Genomic DNA, 17,627 nt, shown 5'->3' with positions numbered 1-17,627 from the left:
AAAGATGGTCTCAAGTCGAGCACAGAGTTCATGATGCTTCAAACTGCAATGAAAACAAACAGTAAAAAAAAAAAAAAAAAAAAATAATAATAATAATAATAATAATAATAATAATAATAATAAAGGTAAAATTAATGGAAAATGCAAAACCTTAATAATTCTGGGTTGAGCAATATTTTTACATTGGTTTTCTCTGGGGTTCCCTGTCAGGGAGCACCAACACAAAACTGGCCATGGTAGAAGCTGTCTAGAAAATGGGTGAATGGACATGAAGGGAGGAGGAGGTATTGTAGGAACGAGGAGCTCAACTGCTTCACCTCAGGGAGCTAGGGCTTTGTGTCATTTCTCAAATCCCAGTATGATATGATACGATACATATCGTTGGACCTCTGATACGTATCATGATATCAACACATTTATGTGATTAATACTGCTTATACGTACAGTAGAGTTCAGAATAATAGTAGTGCTATGTGACTAAAAAGATTAATCCAGGTTTTGAGTATATTTCTTATTGTTACATGGGAAACAAGGTACCAGTAGATTCAGTAGATTCTCACAAATCCAACAAGACCAAGCATTCATGATATGCACACTCTTAAGGCTATGAAATTGGGCTATTAGTAAAAAAAAAAGGTAGAAAAGGGGGTGTTCACAATAATAGTAGTGTGGCATTCAGTCTGTGAGTTCGTCAATTTTGTGGAACAAACAGGTGTGAATCAGGTGTCCCCTATTTAAGGATGAAGCCAGCACCTGTTGAACATGCTTTTCTCTTTGAAAGTCTGAGGAAAATGGGACGTTCAAGACATTGTTCAGAAGAACAGCGTAGTTTGATTAAAAAGTTGATTGGAGAGGGGAAAACTTATACGCAGGTGCAAAAAATTATAGGCTGTTCATCTACAATGATCTCCAATGCTTTAAAATGGACAAAAAAAAAAACTGAGATGCGTGGAAGAAAAAGGAAAACAACCATCAAAATGGATAGAAGAATAACCAGAATGGCAAAGGCTCACCCACTGATCACCTCCAGGATGATCAAAGACAGTCTGGAGTTACCTGTAAGTGCTGTGACAGTTAGAAGATGCCTGTGTGAAGCTAATTTATTTGCAAGAATCCTCCACAAAGTCCCTCTGTTAAATAAAAGACATGCAGAAGAGGTTACATTTTGCCAAAGAACACATCAACTGGCCTAAAGAGAAATGGAGGAATATTTTCTGGACTGATGAGAGTAAAATTGTTCTTTTTGGGTCCAAGGGCCGCAGAGAGTTTGTGAGATGACTCCCAAACTCTGAATTCAAGCCACAGATCACAGTGAAGACAGTGAAGCATGGTGGTGCAAGCATCATGATATGGGCATGTTTCTCCTACTATGGTGTTGGGCCTATATATTGCATACCAGGTATCATGGATCAATTTGGATATGTCAAAGTACTTGAAGAGGTCATGTTGCCTTATGCTGAAGTGGACATGCCCTTGAAATGGGTGTTTCAACAAGACAATGACCCCAAGCACACTAGTAAATGAGCAAAATCTTGGTTCCAAACCAACAAAATTGATGCCTCGCAGATGTGAAGAAATCATGAAAAACTGTGGTTATACAACTAAATACTAGTTTAGTGATTCACAGGATTGCTAAAAAAGCAGTTTGAACATAATAGTTTTGAGTTTGTAGCGTCAACAGCAGATGCTACTATTATTGTGAACACCCCCTTTTGTACTTTTTTAAATAATAGCCCAATTTCATAGCCTTAAGAGTGTGCATATCATGAATGCTTGGTCTTGTTGGATTGGTGAAAATCTACTGGTACCTTGTTTCCCATGTAACAATAAGAAATATACTCAAAACCTGGATTAATCTTTTTAGTCACATAGCACTACTATTATTCTGAACACTACCATATATTAATTTTCTTTAAATGTGTGGCTAAATTGTGGTGTAACCCACCTATTTGTTATACAGGCTGAAGAGGTTAATCCTGAGCTTGTTTGCCATCCAACAGAAAATCACTTTAGAGGATCTGACTGACTCCAGATGTGGTCTGGACGAAAAATCAACAGACCCCTCCCATTCTGTGAACAGCATGCAGGAGGCAACTCATGAGACCACAAATGTGGCTGTTTTTGAGGTATGTTGCAATGAAAGAGTCCTCGGCATTTAGCCTTGGTGCTATCCCAATCTATTTTCCCTGTGCTTTTTTTCTTCTATTTTTGTATATATCACTTTTAGCAAATATATATCAAACCCATCTGATAATTGGAGACCAGTGTTTCACACCACTTGGAATTTTGGCCCACACATCTTTGCAGAACTGCTTCGAGTTCAGCCAGACTAAATAAAACATGTGCCACCCATTTAAGATCCTGTCACAGCATCTCAAAGTGGTTCCACTCACAATTTTATTTAGGCCACTCACAAACTTTAATTGTAGTTCTTTTGAACTCTTCTGTGATATGTTTTGGATCAAAATGTTGCCTCCATGATTTTGAAGTACACAACAGAATTCAAGGGGCCCCGAATTGTGAAGTAGCAAAGCCTCCCCACATCACCACATTATCAAAGTACAACCACCATGCTGACCATAACTATGTTTTGTGTGTGTGTGTGTGTGTGTGTGTGTGTGTGTGTGTGTGTGTGTGTGTGTGTGTGTGTGTGTGTGTGTGTGTGTGTGTGTGTGTGTGTGTGTGTGTGTGTGTGTGTGTGACTTTGATCACGAAGAAACTGTTGAGAGCTGATGTTTGCCGTTTGGCATACTTATGTATTTTGGATCAAGGATGAATGCTGCAAAACAGAAAGTTGATAGGACTAATATTTTTGGAGAAATAGGGATATTAAGTGGCAACAGTGAACAATGGATGTTGATAATTAAATCCTGGACTCACACGCCATTCCACCAGGGCATTAAATCATCTATATATTAAAGCCCAAGTATACATGTGTGTAACTTTGATCATGGAGAAACTGGAGAGAGCTGAAATTTGCCGTTTGGTATGCCTATGTATTTTGGATCAAGGATGACTCATCTCTCATCTCATCACTCATCTTCAACCACTTATCCGGGATTGGGTCACGGGGGCCACAGCTCCAGCAGGGGACCCCAGACTTCCCTTTCCCGTGCCACATTGACCACCTCTGACTGGGGGATCCCAAGGCGTTCCCAGGCCAGTGGTGAGATATAATCTCTCCACCTAGTCCTGGGTCTCCTCCAAAATGGACATGCCTGGAACAGCTCCCTAGGAAGGCGCCAAGGGAGCATCCTTACCAAATTCTCGAGCCACCTCAGCTGGCTCCTTTCAACACGAAGGAGCAGCGGCTCTACTCCAAGCTCCCCACGGATGGCCAAGCTTCTCACCTTATCTCTAAGGGAGACATCAGCCACCCTCCTAAGGAAGCCCATTTCGGCCGCTTGTACCCGCGGTCTAGTTCTCTTGGTCATGTCCCAACCCTGAGAGTAGGAACGCAGATTAACCACTAGATCGAGAGCTTCACCTTTTGGCTCAGCTCCCTTTTCGTCACAATAGTACGGCAGAGCGAATGCAACACCGTCCCTGGTGCACCGATTCTCCGGGCAATCTCATGCTCCATTGTCTCCTCACTCATGAACAAGACTCTGAGGTAGTTGAACTCCTTCACTTGGGGCAAGACCTCATTCCCTACCCGGAGTAGGCAATCCATCGGTTTCCTGCTGAGAACCATGGCCTCAGATTCAGAGGTGCTGAACCTCATCCCAGCCGCTTCATACTCGGCTGCAAACCGATCCAGTGAGTGCTGGAGGTCATAGGGCGATGAAGCCAACAGGACCACATCATCTGCAAAAAGCAGTGATGAGACCCTGAGTCCACCAAACTGGAAACCCTCATCCCCCCGACTACACCTCGATATCTTGTCCATGAATATCATAGGATTGGTGACAAGGCGCAGCCCTGGCAGAGGCCAACCTCCACCGGAAAAGAGTCCGACTTACTGCCACTCTCGCTTTGTGAGTATAGAGATTGGATGGCCCTGAGAAGAGACCCCCTCACTCAATACTCCTGCAGCACCTCCCACAGTATCTCCCGGGGTACCCGATCATACACCTTCTCCAAGTCCAGAAAACACATGTAGACTGGGTGGGCATACTCCCAGGAACCCTCCAGGATCCTTCTGAGAGTGAAGAGCTGGTTGGTTTTCCACAACCAAGACGGAACGCAAATTGTTCCTCTTCAATCAAAAGTTCCACTACCGGCTGAACCCTCCTTTCCAGCACCCTGGAGTAGACTTTACCAGGGAGGCTGAATGGTGTGATGACCCTGTAATTGGCACATACTGTCTGGTCTAAGGATCTGGATCAAGGATGAATGGCGCAAAAACAGAAAGTTGATAGGACTAAAGGAAATATTTCAACCTTGCCAGGTGTAAAACATGACATGAACTAAATGTGCCCAGTAATAAATACAATTATTCACAAAACATTCACATTTTAATTTCCAGCACTTTCAATTAAAAATCATTATAGAAACTTTGCTTACTTTATTACCACCCTTGAAAAATGTCATATACAGTTGTGCTCAAAAGTTTACATACCCTGGCAGAAGTTTATTTTTTTATTTTTTTTATTTTATTTTTTTTTAGGGTTGGGTATTTATAAGCTTTGCTTCTGCCCTCACCCTTTCGGTCACAAAAGTTCATTGTAGAGTTGTTTTGTTATGAGTTTTTGTTGTTGATTTGTGTGCCAAATAAATTCATTCATTCATTTGGGTTGGGCCCGTTTTACCAGCATTGTGGCCCTTGATTAACAAATCTAGACTCCATCAGTTTCATGAGTGGATGTCTGCATTCTAAAATCATGGAGGAGGAATTTCATGAAACCTGGTACAAGTCCTTGATATATGTTGATTATTTTATTATTATACTATTATTTGATATAGTTACCAGATTAGATTAGATAGAACTTTATTGATCCCTTGGGAAGACTCCCTCAAAGTAATTGAGGTTCCAACAGCATTGTATAGCAGCATACAGGGTAAGAAGCACACAGAGTATCAAAGGTGAAAGTAAAAAAGAAAAACAGTTGCAATATAAATACACAATATAAATATCAGACATACTGATCAATACTAGTTTACTGGCTACTACTGGTCCTCTCATTCCCAACCTCTGTCTTCCTGCTACTCCTCCTCCCCTGTGATTCATTAGCAAAAAATGTTTCTCTTGATTTATTAAATAAATTATTCACTAAAATGATCTCATTTTACACTTTTTGCTAGAAGTGCAAATAGCTGAGGTGTGTTCACAAAGCAAATGTTATTAGATGCCTTGAAATGTTATCAGAATGTAGCAAGCACTTGTACCAAAGTGACATTTGCCAGCGGAGGATACTGTGCTCAATGAGCACTCTTGTTTTGTTTGTAATTTGCAATACGCATTAAACTGAGTGGCAAAATTTGATGTAAGCATAACAGCCAATGGTTGTGTTTGCAGGGTGACTGGGTGTGGCTGAAGAAATTTGAGGAGAGACAGTTCAAGGAGATCAAGCAAAGCACCACAAGGATTTTTGCAAAGGTAGAACGACATGTCTTTATCCTGCTGCTGTAGTTTGAAAAACTCCACTTGTTCTTAAAAGCTGTTTTAATGCTGACAGTCAGGTGCATAAGTACCTGGACAGACTGACAAACAGGATTTGTGTGGCACGTCACCATAAAGTTGTATTTCATTTCATTATTGGTTTATTTAACAGGGACAGTGCATATTAATGAATGTACAATTGTTTATAGACGGTATATATATATATATATATATATGTATGTATGTATGTATGTATGTATGTATGTATGTGTGTGTGTGGGGGGGGGGGCCACACAATTTAGCGTACTGTAAATATGCCAGATTTAGCGCAATGCTAGTTTCCATCCGTAGTCCCCAGACATAAAATGTAATACACAAGAGCATTTAACAAGCATAAAAACACATTTATAATTTACAATGTAATACACTGTCATAAATGTTGCACAATGCACAGTTGGACCCATCATGGCCACAGAAGCTTCTCAATCCTTCAGAGTTGTTTTGCATGTCTTGGTTGACGTCACCTCGCTCAACAGAAAAACTGCAGCGCACGCTTCTTACACAGGATCCAAAAAAAAAAAAAAGTGCAACAACCCATAATATTACAAATATTTGCCATAAAATGCTCTCACCATTCTGTCGTGGTTACCATTATCCCTTAGCATCCACCATGAATCAGTGTTTTAAGGCGTGCACCTTGGTCATATTATCAGGCATAATCTGGAAATAGGGCAGCACGATGGCTTAGTGGTTAGCACTGTTGCCTCACAGCGAGAAGGTCACGGGTTCAGTTCCTGCTTGTGGCCTTTCTGTGTGGAGTTTGCATGTTCTCCCCGTGCAGTGGTGGGCACAGTTCCGCTAATCCGCTAATTATCGAAGATAATGTTTTCATTATCGGATTAGCTTTTCTGATAACTTGGAAAGCCATCATCGGACAAAATTATCTTCCGAAAGTTTTGGTCCGATAATTTTTAAACTGCTAACATTTTTGCAGACGTAACTTTTTGTAGTAGATGCGCAGTTCTATCCTCTACAAACAGAGAAGAGCTGGTTCAAGAAGAAACCGCTCTATCCTCTGCAGGCAAAGGAGAACTGGTCATAGAAAAGAAAAAAAACTCATTTCTTTTGACCCCGTACTAATACCCTGCCAATAGCACCCAAGTCATCCAGAGGCATACAGTTTTAACTTATGGTTAAAATTTTAACCAAACTAATTTCGGACAAGTTATTTAAATTAACGTCACGTCTGAAGTTTTCTAAAGTGAAAATGTCAGATATATACAGTAGTGTTCAGAATAATAGTAGTGCTATGTGACTAAAAAGATTAATCCAGGTTTTGAGTATATTTCTTATTGTTACATGGGAAACAAGGTACCAGTAGATTCAGTAGATTGTCAAAAATCCAACAAGACCAAGCATTCATGATATGCACACTCTTAAGGCTATGAAATTGGGCTATTAGTTAAAAAAGTAGAAAAGGGGGTGTTCACAATAATAGTAGCATCTGCTGTTGATGCTACAAACTCAAAACTATTATGTTCAAACTGCTTTTTTAGCAATCCTGTGAATCACTAAACTAGTATTTAGTTGTATAACTACAGTTTTTCATGATTTCTTCACATCTGCGAGGCATTAATTTTGTTGGTTTGGAACCAAGATTTTGCTCATTTACTAGTGTGGTTGGGGTCATTGTCTTGTTGAAACATCCATTTCAAGGGCATGTCCTCTTCAGCATAAGGCAACATGACCTCTTCAAGTATTTTGACATATCCAAACTGATCTGTGATACCTGGTATGCGATATATAGACCCAACACCATAGTAGGAGAAACATGCCCATATCATGATGCTTACACCACCATGATTCACTGTCTTCACTGTGAACTGTGGCTTGAATTCAGAGTTTGGGGGTTGTCTCACAAACTGTCTGCGGCCCTTGGACCCAAAAAGAACAATTTTATCTGATCAATGGGTGAGCCTTTGCCATTCTGGTTATTCTTCTATCCATTTTAATGGTTGTTTTCCATTTTCTTCCATGCATCTCTGTTTTTTTTTTTTTTTTTTTTTTTTTTTTGTCTTGTCCATTTTAAAGCATTGGAGATCGTTGTAGATGAACAGCCTATAATTTTTTGCACCTAGGTATAAGTTTTCCCCTCTCCAATCAACTTTTTAATCAAACTACTCTGTTCTTCTGAACAATGTCTTGAAAGTCTCATTTTCCTCAGACTTTCAAAGAGAAAAGCATGTTCAACAGGTGCTGGCTTCATCCTTATATAGGGGACACCTGATTCACACCTGTTTGTTCCACAAAATTGACGAACTCACTGACTGAATGCCACACTACTATTATTGTGAACACCCCCTTTTCTACTTTTTTTTATTAATAGCCCAATTTCATAGCCTTAAGAGTGTGCATATCATGAATGCTTGGTGTTGTTGGATTTGTGAGAATCTACTGAATCTACTGGTATCTTGTTTCCCATGTAACAATAAGAAATATACTCAAAACCTGGATTAATCTTTTTAGTCACATAGCACTACTATTATTCTGAACACTACTGTATGTTTTAGTTTTAAAGTAATGCACTAATTTTGAAGGTTTTAGTGTGGACATGCAGCTGTGCCCAGTGCATTATGGGTATTCACAACAGAAGAAATGCATTTGAGATGCTCTGATCAGGCTCCACATGGACAACAGCATTAAACTATTTGTATATTGTACCTAAAACTCTCATTAATATATTCTCTGGGTTTATAGATGTTACTGTGTTTGTTTTATGTAAAAATGCCAGAAGAAGCCCAGGTTGCTTCTTAAAGTCTTCTTAGTAGCTGAGAGCCTATGGGAGGCAAAATTTAAAGTTATCGGTTATCTGTAGCTTCCCATAAGTTTTTAGGCAGTTTATCGGTTTAGCGTTAAAAAAGATAACTTTTCAGTTAGCTGATTACCAGTTATCGAAGCTAACCTTTTGGTTAGCTGTGCCCACCACTGTCCCCGTGTTTGCGTGGGTTTCCGTCGGGTGCTCCGGTTTCCTCCCACATCCAAAGACATGTGGGTTAGGTGGATTGGAATCTTTAAATTGTCCGTAGGTGTGGGAGTGGGTGTGAATGTTTTTTACAAAAGATGCTCACAACTTGGTAACTACGCTTCACCTGGGCGAGGACGGGTGAAGAGAAGTTACATTTAAAGGGCACTGCAGAGAGGAAAATAAAAAAAACAAATGTAAAAGAATTAAATAGTTAATTAAATAAATTAATTAAACTTTTCACTCTTTCATGAAATAAGAAAAATCTTGTCTCTCTCCACAAATGCAGCCGAGCAATTCAGAATGATGATGTTGAGCTTTTCCTTTTGAAACTGAAAAACTAAACTATTCTTGCAGGAAAATGAAAATATGAACATGCAAACCTTTAAAGTTACAGCTGTGTGTGGACATCAAATAATGAGTTCTTGTAGTCTTTCCTGTAATAAAGTGCTTAAAATCTGTATGTGGCTGCTCCACAGATGAAAGACCTGAGACACGAGAACGTGAACCCGTTCCTGGGCTTCTTTTCAGAAAGCTGGGTGTTTGCTGTGGTGACGGAGCACTGCTCTCGGGGCAGCCTACAGGACCTGCTGAGGAATGAAGATGTTAAATTAGACTGGATGTTCAAATCCTCACTTTTGCTGGACCTCATCAAGGTAACAAGGACATTCAGGAGGTTAAGGAAACCTTCCTGCTCCACTTATGATCAATGTGGAGGAACTTTTTACTGTATGTTTTCTGCTGGTGCCCAGGCGAAGGAGGCGAGACATTGCTGCGTGAATGTGGATGTGAACTGGTGAATGTGAGGCATCACTGTAAAATGCATTGAGTGTGTGCATCAGATTGAAAAGTGCTGCAGAAATACAGTCCGTTTGCTTTGAGAATAACTAAACCATGATGCTTCCAGGGTATGAAGTACCTTCATCACAGGGAATTCCCCCACGGCAGACTAAAATCTCGAAACTGCGTCGTAGATGGGCGCTTTGTCCTCAAGATTACAGATTATGGATTTAACGAGTTGTTGGAATCTCAGAAAGCTCCTGTGGAAGAGTTCCCACCTGAAGGTAAAATCAAAATTCACAAACTGAATTATAGTGAAATTAAATTAAAATTTTAGGTTGGTAGCACACAAATAGTGTCAAACATATCGTACATTTGACAAATGAATGTTAAAAATTAAAGATTTCGTTGCTGTTCAAAGTATCCAGTGACATGGAGAAGGAATAGCTTAGATGTATAATGGTTGTTTGTAGCTTGATTAAAATTTTTGATTTTTCCCACTCAGATCTTTTTTGGACCGCTCCAGAATTCCTGAGAGATGCTGCAAATCCACGCAAAGGGACCTACAAAGGAGATGTGTACAGCTTTTCTATTATACTCCAAGAAGTAGTGGTCAGAGGTCCACCATACTGCATGCTTGGTCTGCCACCAGAGGGTAAGATCCATCACCAAGAAAGAGTCTCAACAACAGAGACCATCTGTCCCGCACACATTCAATTTCCGTGATCAAGCGGTTGTGTCAAGAAGGGCATCCGGTGTAAAATCTGTGCCAAATCAAGATCCAGCTCGAATCTGCTGTGCTGAACCTGAGTATAAAAGGGAGAAGCTGAAAGGACTTGTTTTTTTTACTGTCTTTCTTGTTATTCCCAGCACAGGTAACAGCATAGGCCTTGTAGTGCCAAAATGTAGATGAGTGAGTGAGTGAGTGAGTCCATTCTAGCCAGCTAGTGTGGAGCATAATTAACAAACAATGAATGGTATCAGACACCAAATTCAAAGAACATATAATGACGATGAACTTCTTTATATTTGTTGAACTTTGATGCACCAAATCAATCAAATGACCAACTTTATTTTGCCGACTGTATTTAATAATAATGACTTGGATTTATAGAGCGCTTTTCAAGACCCCCAAAGTGCTTTACAAGTTGCATTATTCAATCACTCGCACATTTACACACTGGTGGTGGTAAACTAGTAGTGTAGCCACAGCTGCCCTGGGGCAACCTGACAGAAGTGCAGTGTTGTATAGTAACAAAGTAAAAATACTTCACTACTGTACTTAAGTACGTTTTGGGAGACTTTGTACTTTACTTGAGTTTTTTTTTTAATTCAGCTTACTTTCACTTTTACTTCACTACATTTCCAACCTTAATTGCATACTTCTACTCCGATACATTTGCCGTTACTCGTTACAAAAAAAAAACACACACACACGAAAAAAGTCCTGTTTTCACCCAGAGATGCCACTAATTACTAGTGACTGCAACGAAGTCAGGCCGATTTGTCATGAGGCATGTCCGGTAGGCTTTTTTGCAGTTGCACACTTGCCCACTTGTTTGTCAGGAAAATGATAGTTTCTCTACATTGATTACAGATCTGCAGCGGGTCTGTAATCAACTTTTCTGCTGCACGGCTTTGCTTTGAACCTTGAACCAATCGAAGCAGTGATTCGCAGATCGAAGCAGTGCTTTGATCTACGATTCGTGGATCGTTTGTTTTATTTCACTTTATCCTAATTTTTCCCTGCTAAAACCCTGAAGAGAATATGTCTGTGAATAATATTTAATATTTTTATGTTAAACCGACCTGTTATGGTCTTCTGAAACAGTTGATAGATGTATTTTCTAAGTTAAAAACGGGAGCAATGCTAATGCGTTAGCATGTCTATGGGTTTTCAGTGTTAAAGTTAGCATTAAGCTGTTTGCATCAGCACGTTTGTGTTGTTTTCTGTATAATTAATGGCTCAGCGTTCATTGTCGTAAAAGAGTCCAATTGTAATTTTTTTTTATTTTTTTTATTCATATATTAATAATAATAGCAATGACAATAATAGTCAATAATAATAGACTAATAATGTTAGAATACAATTTTAGAGAAAGAGACAAAAAGAACCTAATGAAACAAAACACAACAGAAAAGATAAAACCATGTAACAATGAAAATAAATAAATACTTATAGAAAGAAATAACTGTTTCCTGTGAACACCCAGTGAGTAGCCTACTCTCGTTTAGTTTTTGAAACCTTGTTTCTGAAGTGTTTTTGTGTGATGTGCATAATTTTCAGTATTTTGACTAATACTACCAGTCATTTACAAGCCTAGATAAACTTTGTAATATATATTAAAAAAAAAAAAAATCAGTCCGTTTTTGATTATTAACATTTACTTGTAATTTTACTTTCAGTACTTGAGTACATTTAGTTGTACATTACTTGTCATACTTAAGTACAATAAATATTAGATACTTTAAGACTTTTAGTTGAGCAGCATTTCAATCAGTGACTTGAACTTCTACCAAAGTCATTTTTTTAATGGGTATCTGTACTTTTACTTAAGTGTGATTTTCCGGTATTTTATACAACACTGCAGAAGTGTGGCTGCCATTCTGATCACCACCTCATTCATACACAGGCAAGCTGAGTTAAGTGTCTTGCCCAAAGGCAATATGCAGATTTTTAAATGGTTGGAAGCTGGATTCAAACCTCCAACCCTTCGGTCATAAGATGGTTCATTCTGTCAGCTGAGCTATTGCCGCACCGTTGTTATTGTTGTTTTAATATTGTTGAACTAAAAACAAAGCTTTATAACTGTACAAAGTGAACAGAACCAAAAACACTATCCTATCATCATCATACTACCCCGTAGAGGTGCTGCCACCTGCTGGATGTTTAGTAGAGGCACATTCTTTCACAAAGGTCACCGAACAAGTTATAGACAGTTTAGTGGACACCAAATAAATAGAAATTATGTACATTTCTGGTTGAAACACACATGTAGTTTATTTGACATGTGGACATGCTGTTAGCGCTTCGCAAAAGGAAGACATCATGAGTTGTGCTGAATGGGGCCTCAATACATCACCAACTGATTTAAAACATGTTCAAACGTGATCCAGTTGATTAGACGTGAGCACAATTGGAATTGCTAGTGTTTGCAAACTTGGCGACTTTCTCGCTAAATTTGGCAACTTTCCAAATCCTCTTGGCGACTTATTTTCACAGAAGCGACAAGTGACAAATCTAGCTACTTTTCCTGCCGTCATCGTAGACATTTCTGGTGTTTGGCAACACAAAAGTGAAAGCACGTAGTGATCTATGGTCTCTGTTCTCACCTCACAGCAACACTACCCCAAAGCAGTCACAAGTGGTCAGTACACAGTGTGCGCCGCGCCAGCTACAAACCACTGGGAGCAGAGCAGATGGAGATCTACAACCCCAATTCCAATGAAGTTGGGATGTTGTGTAAAATATAAATAAAACTGAATACACCACAAAGACAAAATATTTAATGTTCAAACTGATAAACTTTATTTTTGTGCAAATATTTGCTCATTTTGAAATAGATGCCTGCAACACATTTCAAAAAAGCTGGGACAGTGGTATGTTTACCACAGTGTTACATCACCTTTCCTTCTAACAACACTCAATAAGCGTTTGGGAACTGAGGACACTAATTGTTGAAGCTTTGTAGGTGGAATTCTTTCCCATTCTTGCTTGATGTACGACTTCAGTTGCTCAACAGTCCGGGGTCTCCGTTGTCGTATTTTGCACTTCATAATGTGCCACACATTTTCAGTGGGTGACAGGTCTCGACTGCAGGCAGGTCAGTCTAGTACCTGCACTCTTTTACTACAAAGCCACTGTTGTAACATGTGCAGAATGTGGCTTGGCATTGTCTTGCTGAAATAAGCAGGGACGTCCCTGAAACAGACGTTGCTTGGATGGCAGCATGTGTTGCTCCAAAACCTGGATGTACCTTTCAGTATTGATGGTGCCATCACAGATGTGTAAGTTGCCCATGCCATGGGCACTAACACACCCCCATACCATCACAGATGCTGGCTTTTGAACTACACAACGTCCAAACATCATTGGAATTGGGGTTGTACAAAGTGTGAATCATGCAAAGTATGAATCTCCTCTGAACACGCACGCTCAATGCCACCACAGTTGATCCTGCCCTGTTTCAGAGTGGGATCTAAAACAAGTGATGGCCAATTTTAATAGCAAAATAAATAAACAAACCAAGAATCAAGTTTATTTGTAGTTCTAAACATGGTGTTTTTACTCACTTTTTTGTCTCTCCCACGACGTAATTATTTTTTTATCCAGCATCTGTTATGACATTGTATTATGAAAACAATATGCAAATTAGACCTTGACATCATAGTGACTTCTAGTGACGTTTAGGACAGCCAATGGCTACTTTTTGTACTGAGGATTTGGCAACACTGGGAATCGCTCATTAAGAACAGCTTGTTTAAATGTTACTTCTAACCACTGGTGCTGGTGCTTGTTCTAGTTTTATCCAAGACTACCATATCTCATCTGCCCCACCCTCTCACCAGAGATTATCCGTAAGGTGAAGAAGCCGCCTCCTATGTGCCGTCCCACCGTGGCCCCGGATCAGGCCCCTCTGGAATGCATCCAGCTAATGAAGCAGTGCTGGAGCGAACAACCAGAACGCAGACCGGACTTTGACGAGATCTTTGACAGGGTACATTTCACACACCACTGAGTTTTCAAGCTCATGTTGAAGACAGAAAAGGCACTTTTTTTAAAGTGTTCTTTGTGTTTTCTGAAAACAGTTTAAAATAATCAACAAAGGAAAGAAGACTAACATCATTGATTCAATGCTGAGGATGCTGGAGCAGTACAGCTCCAACCTGGAGGACCTAATCAGAGAGAGGACGGAGGAGCTGGAGGTGGAGAAGCAACGAACAGAGAAGCTACTTGCTGAGATGCTGCCGCCGTGAGTCAGAACACACATATATCATTTTAACAATAACATGAGACTTATTTTTTGCTGCAACAGGTTACTTTTATTGTTTGATTCTCATCCTGTCTTCTGTCCTTCAGTTCTGTGGCCGAAGCTCTGAAAACTGGTGCCACAGTGGAGCCGGAGTACTTTGACCAGGTGACCATCTACTTCAGTGACATTGTGGGTTTCACAACAATCTCCTCGCTCAGTGATCCCATTGAGGTGGTTGACCTTCTAAATGACCTCTACTCGCTGTTTGATGCCGTGCTAAGTAGCCACGATGTCTACAAGGTCAGAGTGCACGTCCCATTAAACATTTTCACTTTCATCACTGTGGTTGGAAATGGAGTTTACTGTGTGGGGTTAATGTGTGAGCGATATTAAAAAAGAACCAACTTAAAAAAGTGTTACAATTCGGTAAAACCTGAATGAATTAAGTTGTTTGAATTTAAGTTAGCAAGGAAGATCAACTCTAACTTACAAACTTGCATTCAAACAACTTAATTCATTCAGCTTTTACCGATTGTAACGCTTTTTTGAGTTGGTTCAACTATTTTCTTTTTTCAGTGTAGATCAATCGATCTTCTATCCACACACAGATTTCTGATGTGTTGACACTGAAAGTTTGTTCACCTCTATTGATTTGGACTCGAGTGCTTTGTTATTAAATAGAGATGCATTACAAAAATAAATAGCACTGCCATGGTGAGTGAATGACCACTGGGTTCTCAACCTTTGAGATCTGTGAAGAATTTATGGAGTAATGAGGTTACTTGACAAAGGTATTTGGCCATAGTGTTATCGCGAAACAAAAGTCCAAGTCTTTAGAGTCTTGGTGCATCTTGTCTTATTGCATGGTTGTGATACTTGGACTCTAACCAGTGAGCTGAGGTGATGATGACTTTGGTACTATGTCATGTCAAAGAATTCTTGGGTACCACTAAAAAGGCTTTGTGTCAAACCCTGAAAGAGACTAAAATCAGGAGTAATACCTGCATTGTAAGCAAAAGTCAACTTCAACATTTTGGAAATGTGGCTCATTGTTTTTGGCATGATCCATCATGCGGGTGCCTCAGTGTAAAGGACTCCAGCAATTGGAAAAAAACAAGGAAGCATACACATTTCACCTGGCTATGATGGATCGATGCTTATTTCTGAGAGGTAGGGATGTATGGCTGTCATGCAGGAACAAAGGTGATTCCATAGTGTTGTAGATGCTGTGACAAGCAGCACCAGTGCATGCTCCCAGACCTGACCTCACCATGTGCATTATGTACAAGTAAATATTTAAAAAATGATTATCCTAATCTTATCCTATCTGATTCAAGGCAAGCAGTGGTACAGACAGTACTGACAGGTGACTGTAGAAATGTGCCAGTGATTAAGCCTGTGATACTTTAATAAAAAGGTTGATCTGTGTTTATTGCTATTATTATTATTATTATTATTATTATTATTATTATTATACACTGAAAAAAGTGAAACACAGTACACTTCATTCAAAGTACTTATTTAAATCAAATCAAATCAATTTTATTTATATAGCGCCAAATCACAACAAACAGTTGCCCCAAGGCGCTTTATATTGTAAGGCAAGGCCATACAATAATTACGGAAAAACCCCAACGGTCAAACCGACCCCCTGTGAGCAAGCACTTGGCGACAGTGGGAAGGAAAAACTCCCTTTTAACAGGAAGAAACCTCCAGCAGAACCAGGCTCAGGGAGGGGCAGTCTTCTGCTGGGACTGGTTGGGGCTGAGGGAGAGAACCAGGAAAAAGACATGCTGTGGAGGGAAGCAGAGATCAATCACTAATGATTAAATGCAGAGTGGTGCATACAGAGCAAAAAGAGAAAGAAACACTCAGTGCATCATGGGAACCCCCCAGCAGTCTAAGTCTATAGCAGCATAACTAAGGGATGGTTCAGGGTCACCTGATCCAGCTCTAACTATAAGCTTTAGCAAAAAGGAACGTTTTAAGCCTAATCTTAAAAGTAGAGAGGGTGTCTGTCTCCCTGATCTGAATTGGGAGAAATTTAAGCAATGCTGTCTAATAATACTGCCTAAGGGAAACATGTATAAAGTGAATAAAATTGGTCCTAGCACAGAACCTTGTGGAACTCCATAATTAACCTTAGTCTGTGAAGAAGATTCCCCATTTACATGAACAAATCGTAATCTATTAGATAAATATGATTCAAACCACCGCAGTGCAGTGCCTTTAATACCTATGCATGCTCTAAACTCTGTAATAAAATGTTATGGTCAACAGTACCAAAAACAGCACTGAGGTCTAACAGAACAAGCACAGAGATGAGTCCACTGTCTGAGGCCATAAGAAGATCATTTGTAACCTTCACTAATGCTGTTTCTGTACTATGATGGATTCTAAAACCTGACTGAAACTCTTCAAATAGACCATTCCTCTGCAGATGATCAGTTAGCTGTTTTACAACTACCCTTTCAAGAATTTTTGAGAGAAAAGGAAGGTTGGAGATTGGCCTATAATTAGCTAAGATAGCTGGGTCAAGTGATGGCTTTTTAAGTAATGGTTTAATTACTGCCACCTTAAAAGCCTGTGGTACATAGCCAACTAAGAAAGATAGATTGATCATATTTAAGATCGAAGTATTAATTAATGGTAGGGCTTCCTTGAGCAGCCTGGTAGGAATGGGGTCTAATAGACATGTTGATGGTTTGGAGGAAGTAACTAATGAAAATAACTCAGACAGAACAATCGGAGAGAAAGAGTCTAACCAAATACCAGCATTACTGAAAGCAGCCAAAGATAACGGAATACTCGGCTCAATAGAGCTCTGACTCTTTGTCAGCCTGGCTACAGTGCTGAAAAGAAACCTGGGGTTCTTATTTTCTTCAATTAGTGATGAGTAGTAAGATGTCATAGCTTTACGGAGAGCTTTTTTATAGAGCAACAGACTCTTTTTCCAGGTTAAGTGAAGATCTTCTAAATTAGTGAGACCCCATTTCCTCTCCAACTTATGGGTTATCTGCTTTAAGCTGCACGTTTGTGAGTTATACCATGGAGTCAGGCACTTCTGATTTAAGGCTCTCTTTTTCAGAGGAGCTACAGCATCCAAAGTTGTGCTCAGTGAGGATGTAAAACTATTGACGAGATAATCTATCTCACTCACAGAGTTTAGGTAGCTACTCTGCACTGTGTTGGTATATGGCATTGGAGAACATAACAAAGAAGGAATCATATCCTTAAACCTAGTTACAGCACTTTCCGAAAGACTTCTACTGTAATGAAACTTATTCCCCACTGCTGGGTAGTCCATTAA

At 39.7% G+C, this 17,627-nt stretch overlaps 1 protein-coding gene across 2 annotated transcripts in view; it reads left to right on the top strand.

Moving 5' to 3' along the window:
* Nucleotides 1-17,627, top strand: part of gucy2f (guanylate cyclase 2F, retinal) — a 52,726-nt gene that overhangs the window by 18,127 nt on the left and 16,972 nt on the right. For both annotated transcript variants that reach the window (XM_034167973.1, XM_034167974.1), the window contains 8 exons: nucleotides 2,001-2,126; nucleotides 5,459-5,539; nucleotides 9,044-9,220; nucleotides 9,472-9,628; nucleotides 9,850-9,999; nucleotides 13,914-14,062; nucleotides 14,154-14,317; nucleotides 14,425-14,617. In XM_034167973.1, the coding sequence (XP_034023864.1) occupies nucleotides 2,001-2,126; nucleotides 5,459-5,539; nucleotides 9,044-9,220; nucleotides 9,472-9,628; nucleotides 9,850-9,999; nucleotides 13,914-14,062; nucleotides 14,154-14,317; nucleotides 14,425-14,617 (1,197 nt within the window). The remainder of the gene's footprint in view (nucleotides 1-2,000; nucleotides 2,127-5,458; nucleotides 5,540-9,043; nucleotides 9,221-9,471; nucleotides 9,629-9,849; nucleotides 10,000-13,913; nucleotides 14,063-14,153; nucleotides 14,318-14,424; nucleotides 14,618-17,627) is intronic.

Source organism: Thalassophryne amazonica, chromosome 4 (genome assembly GCF_902500255.1).
Source record: "Thalassophryne amazonica chromosome 4, fThaAma1.1, whole genome shotgun sequence".
Taxonomy (NCBI): domain Eukaryota; kingdom Metazoa; phylum Chordata; class Actinopteri; order Batrachoidiformes; family Batrachoididae; genus Thalassophryne; species Thalassophryne amazonica.
Note: the sequence above shows the minus strand (reverse complement) of the source record. Positions and strands in the feature narration are given on the sequence as shown.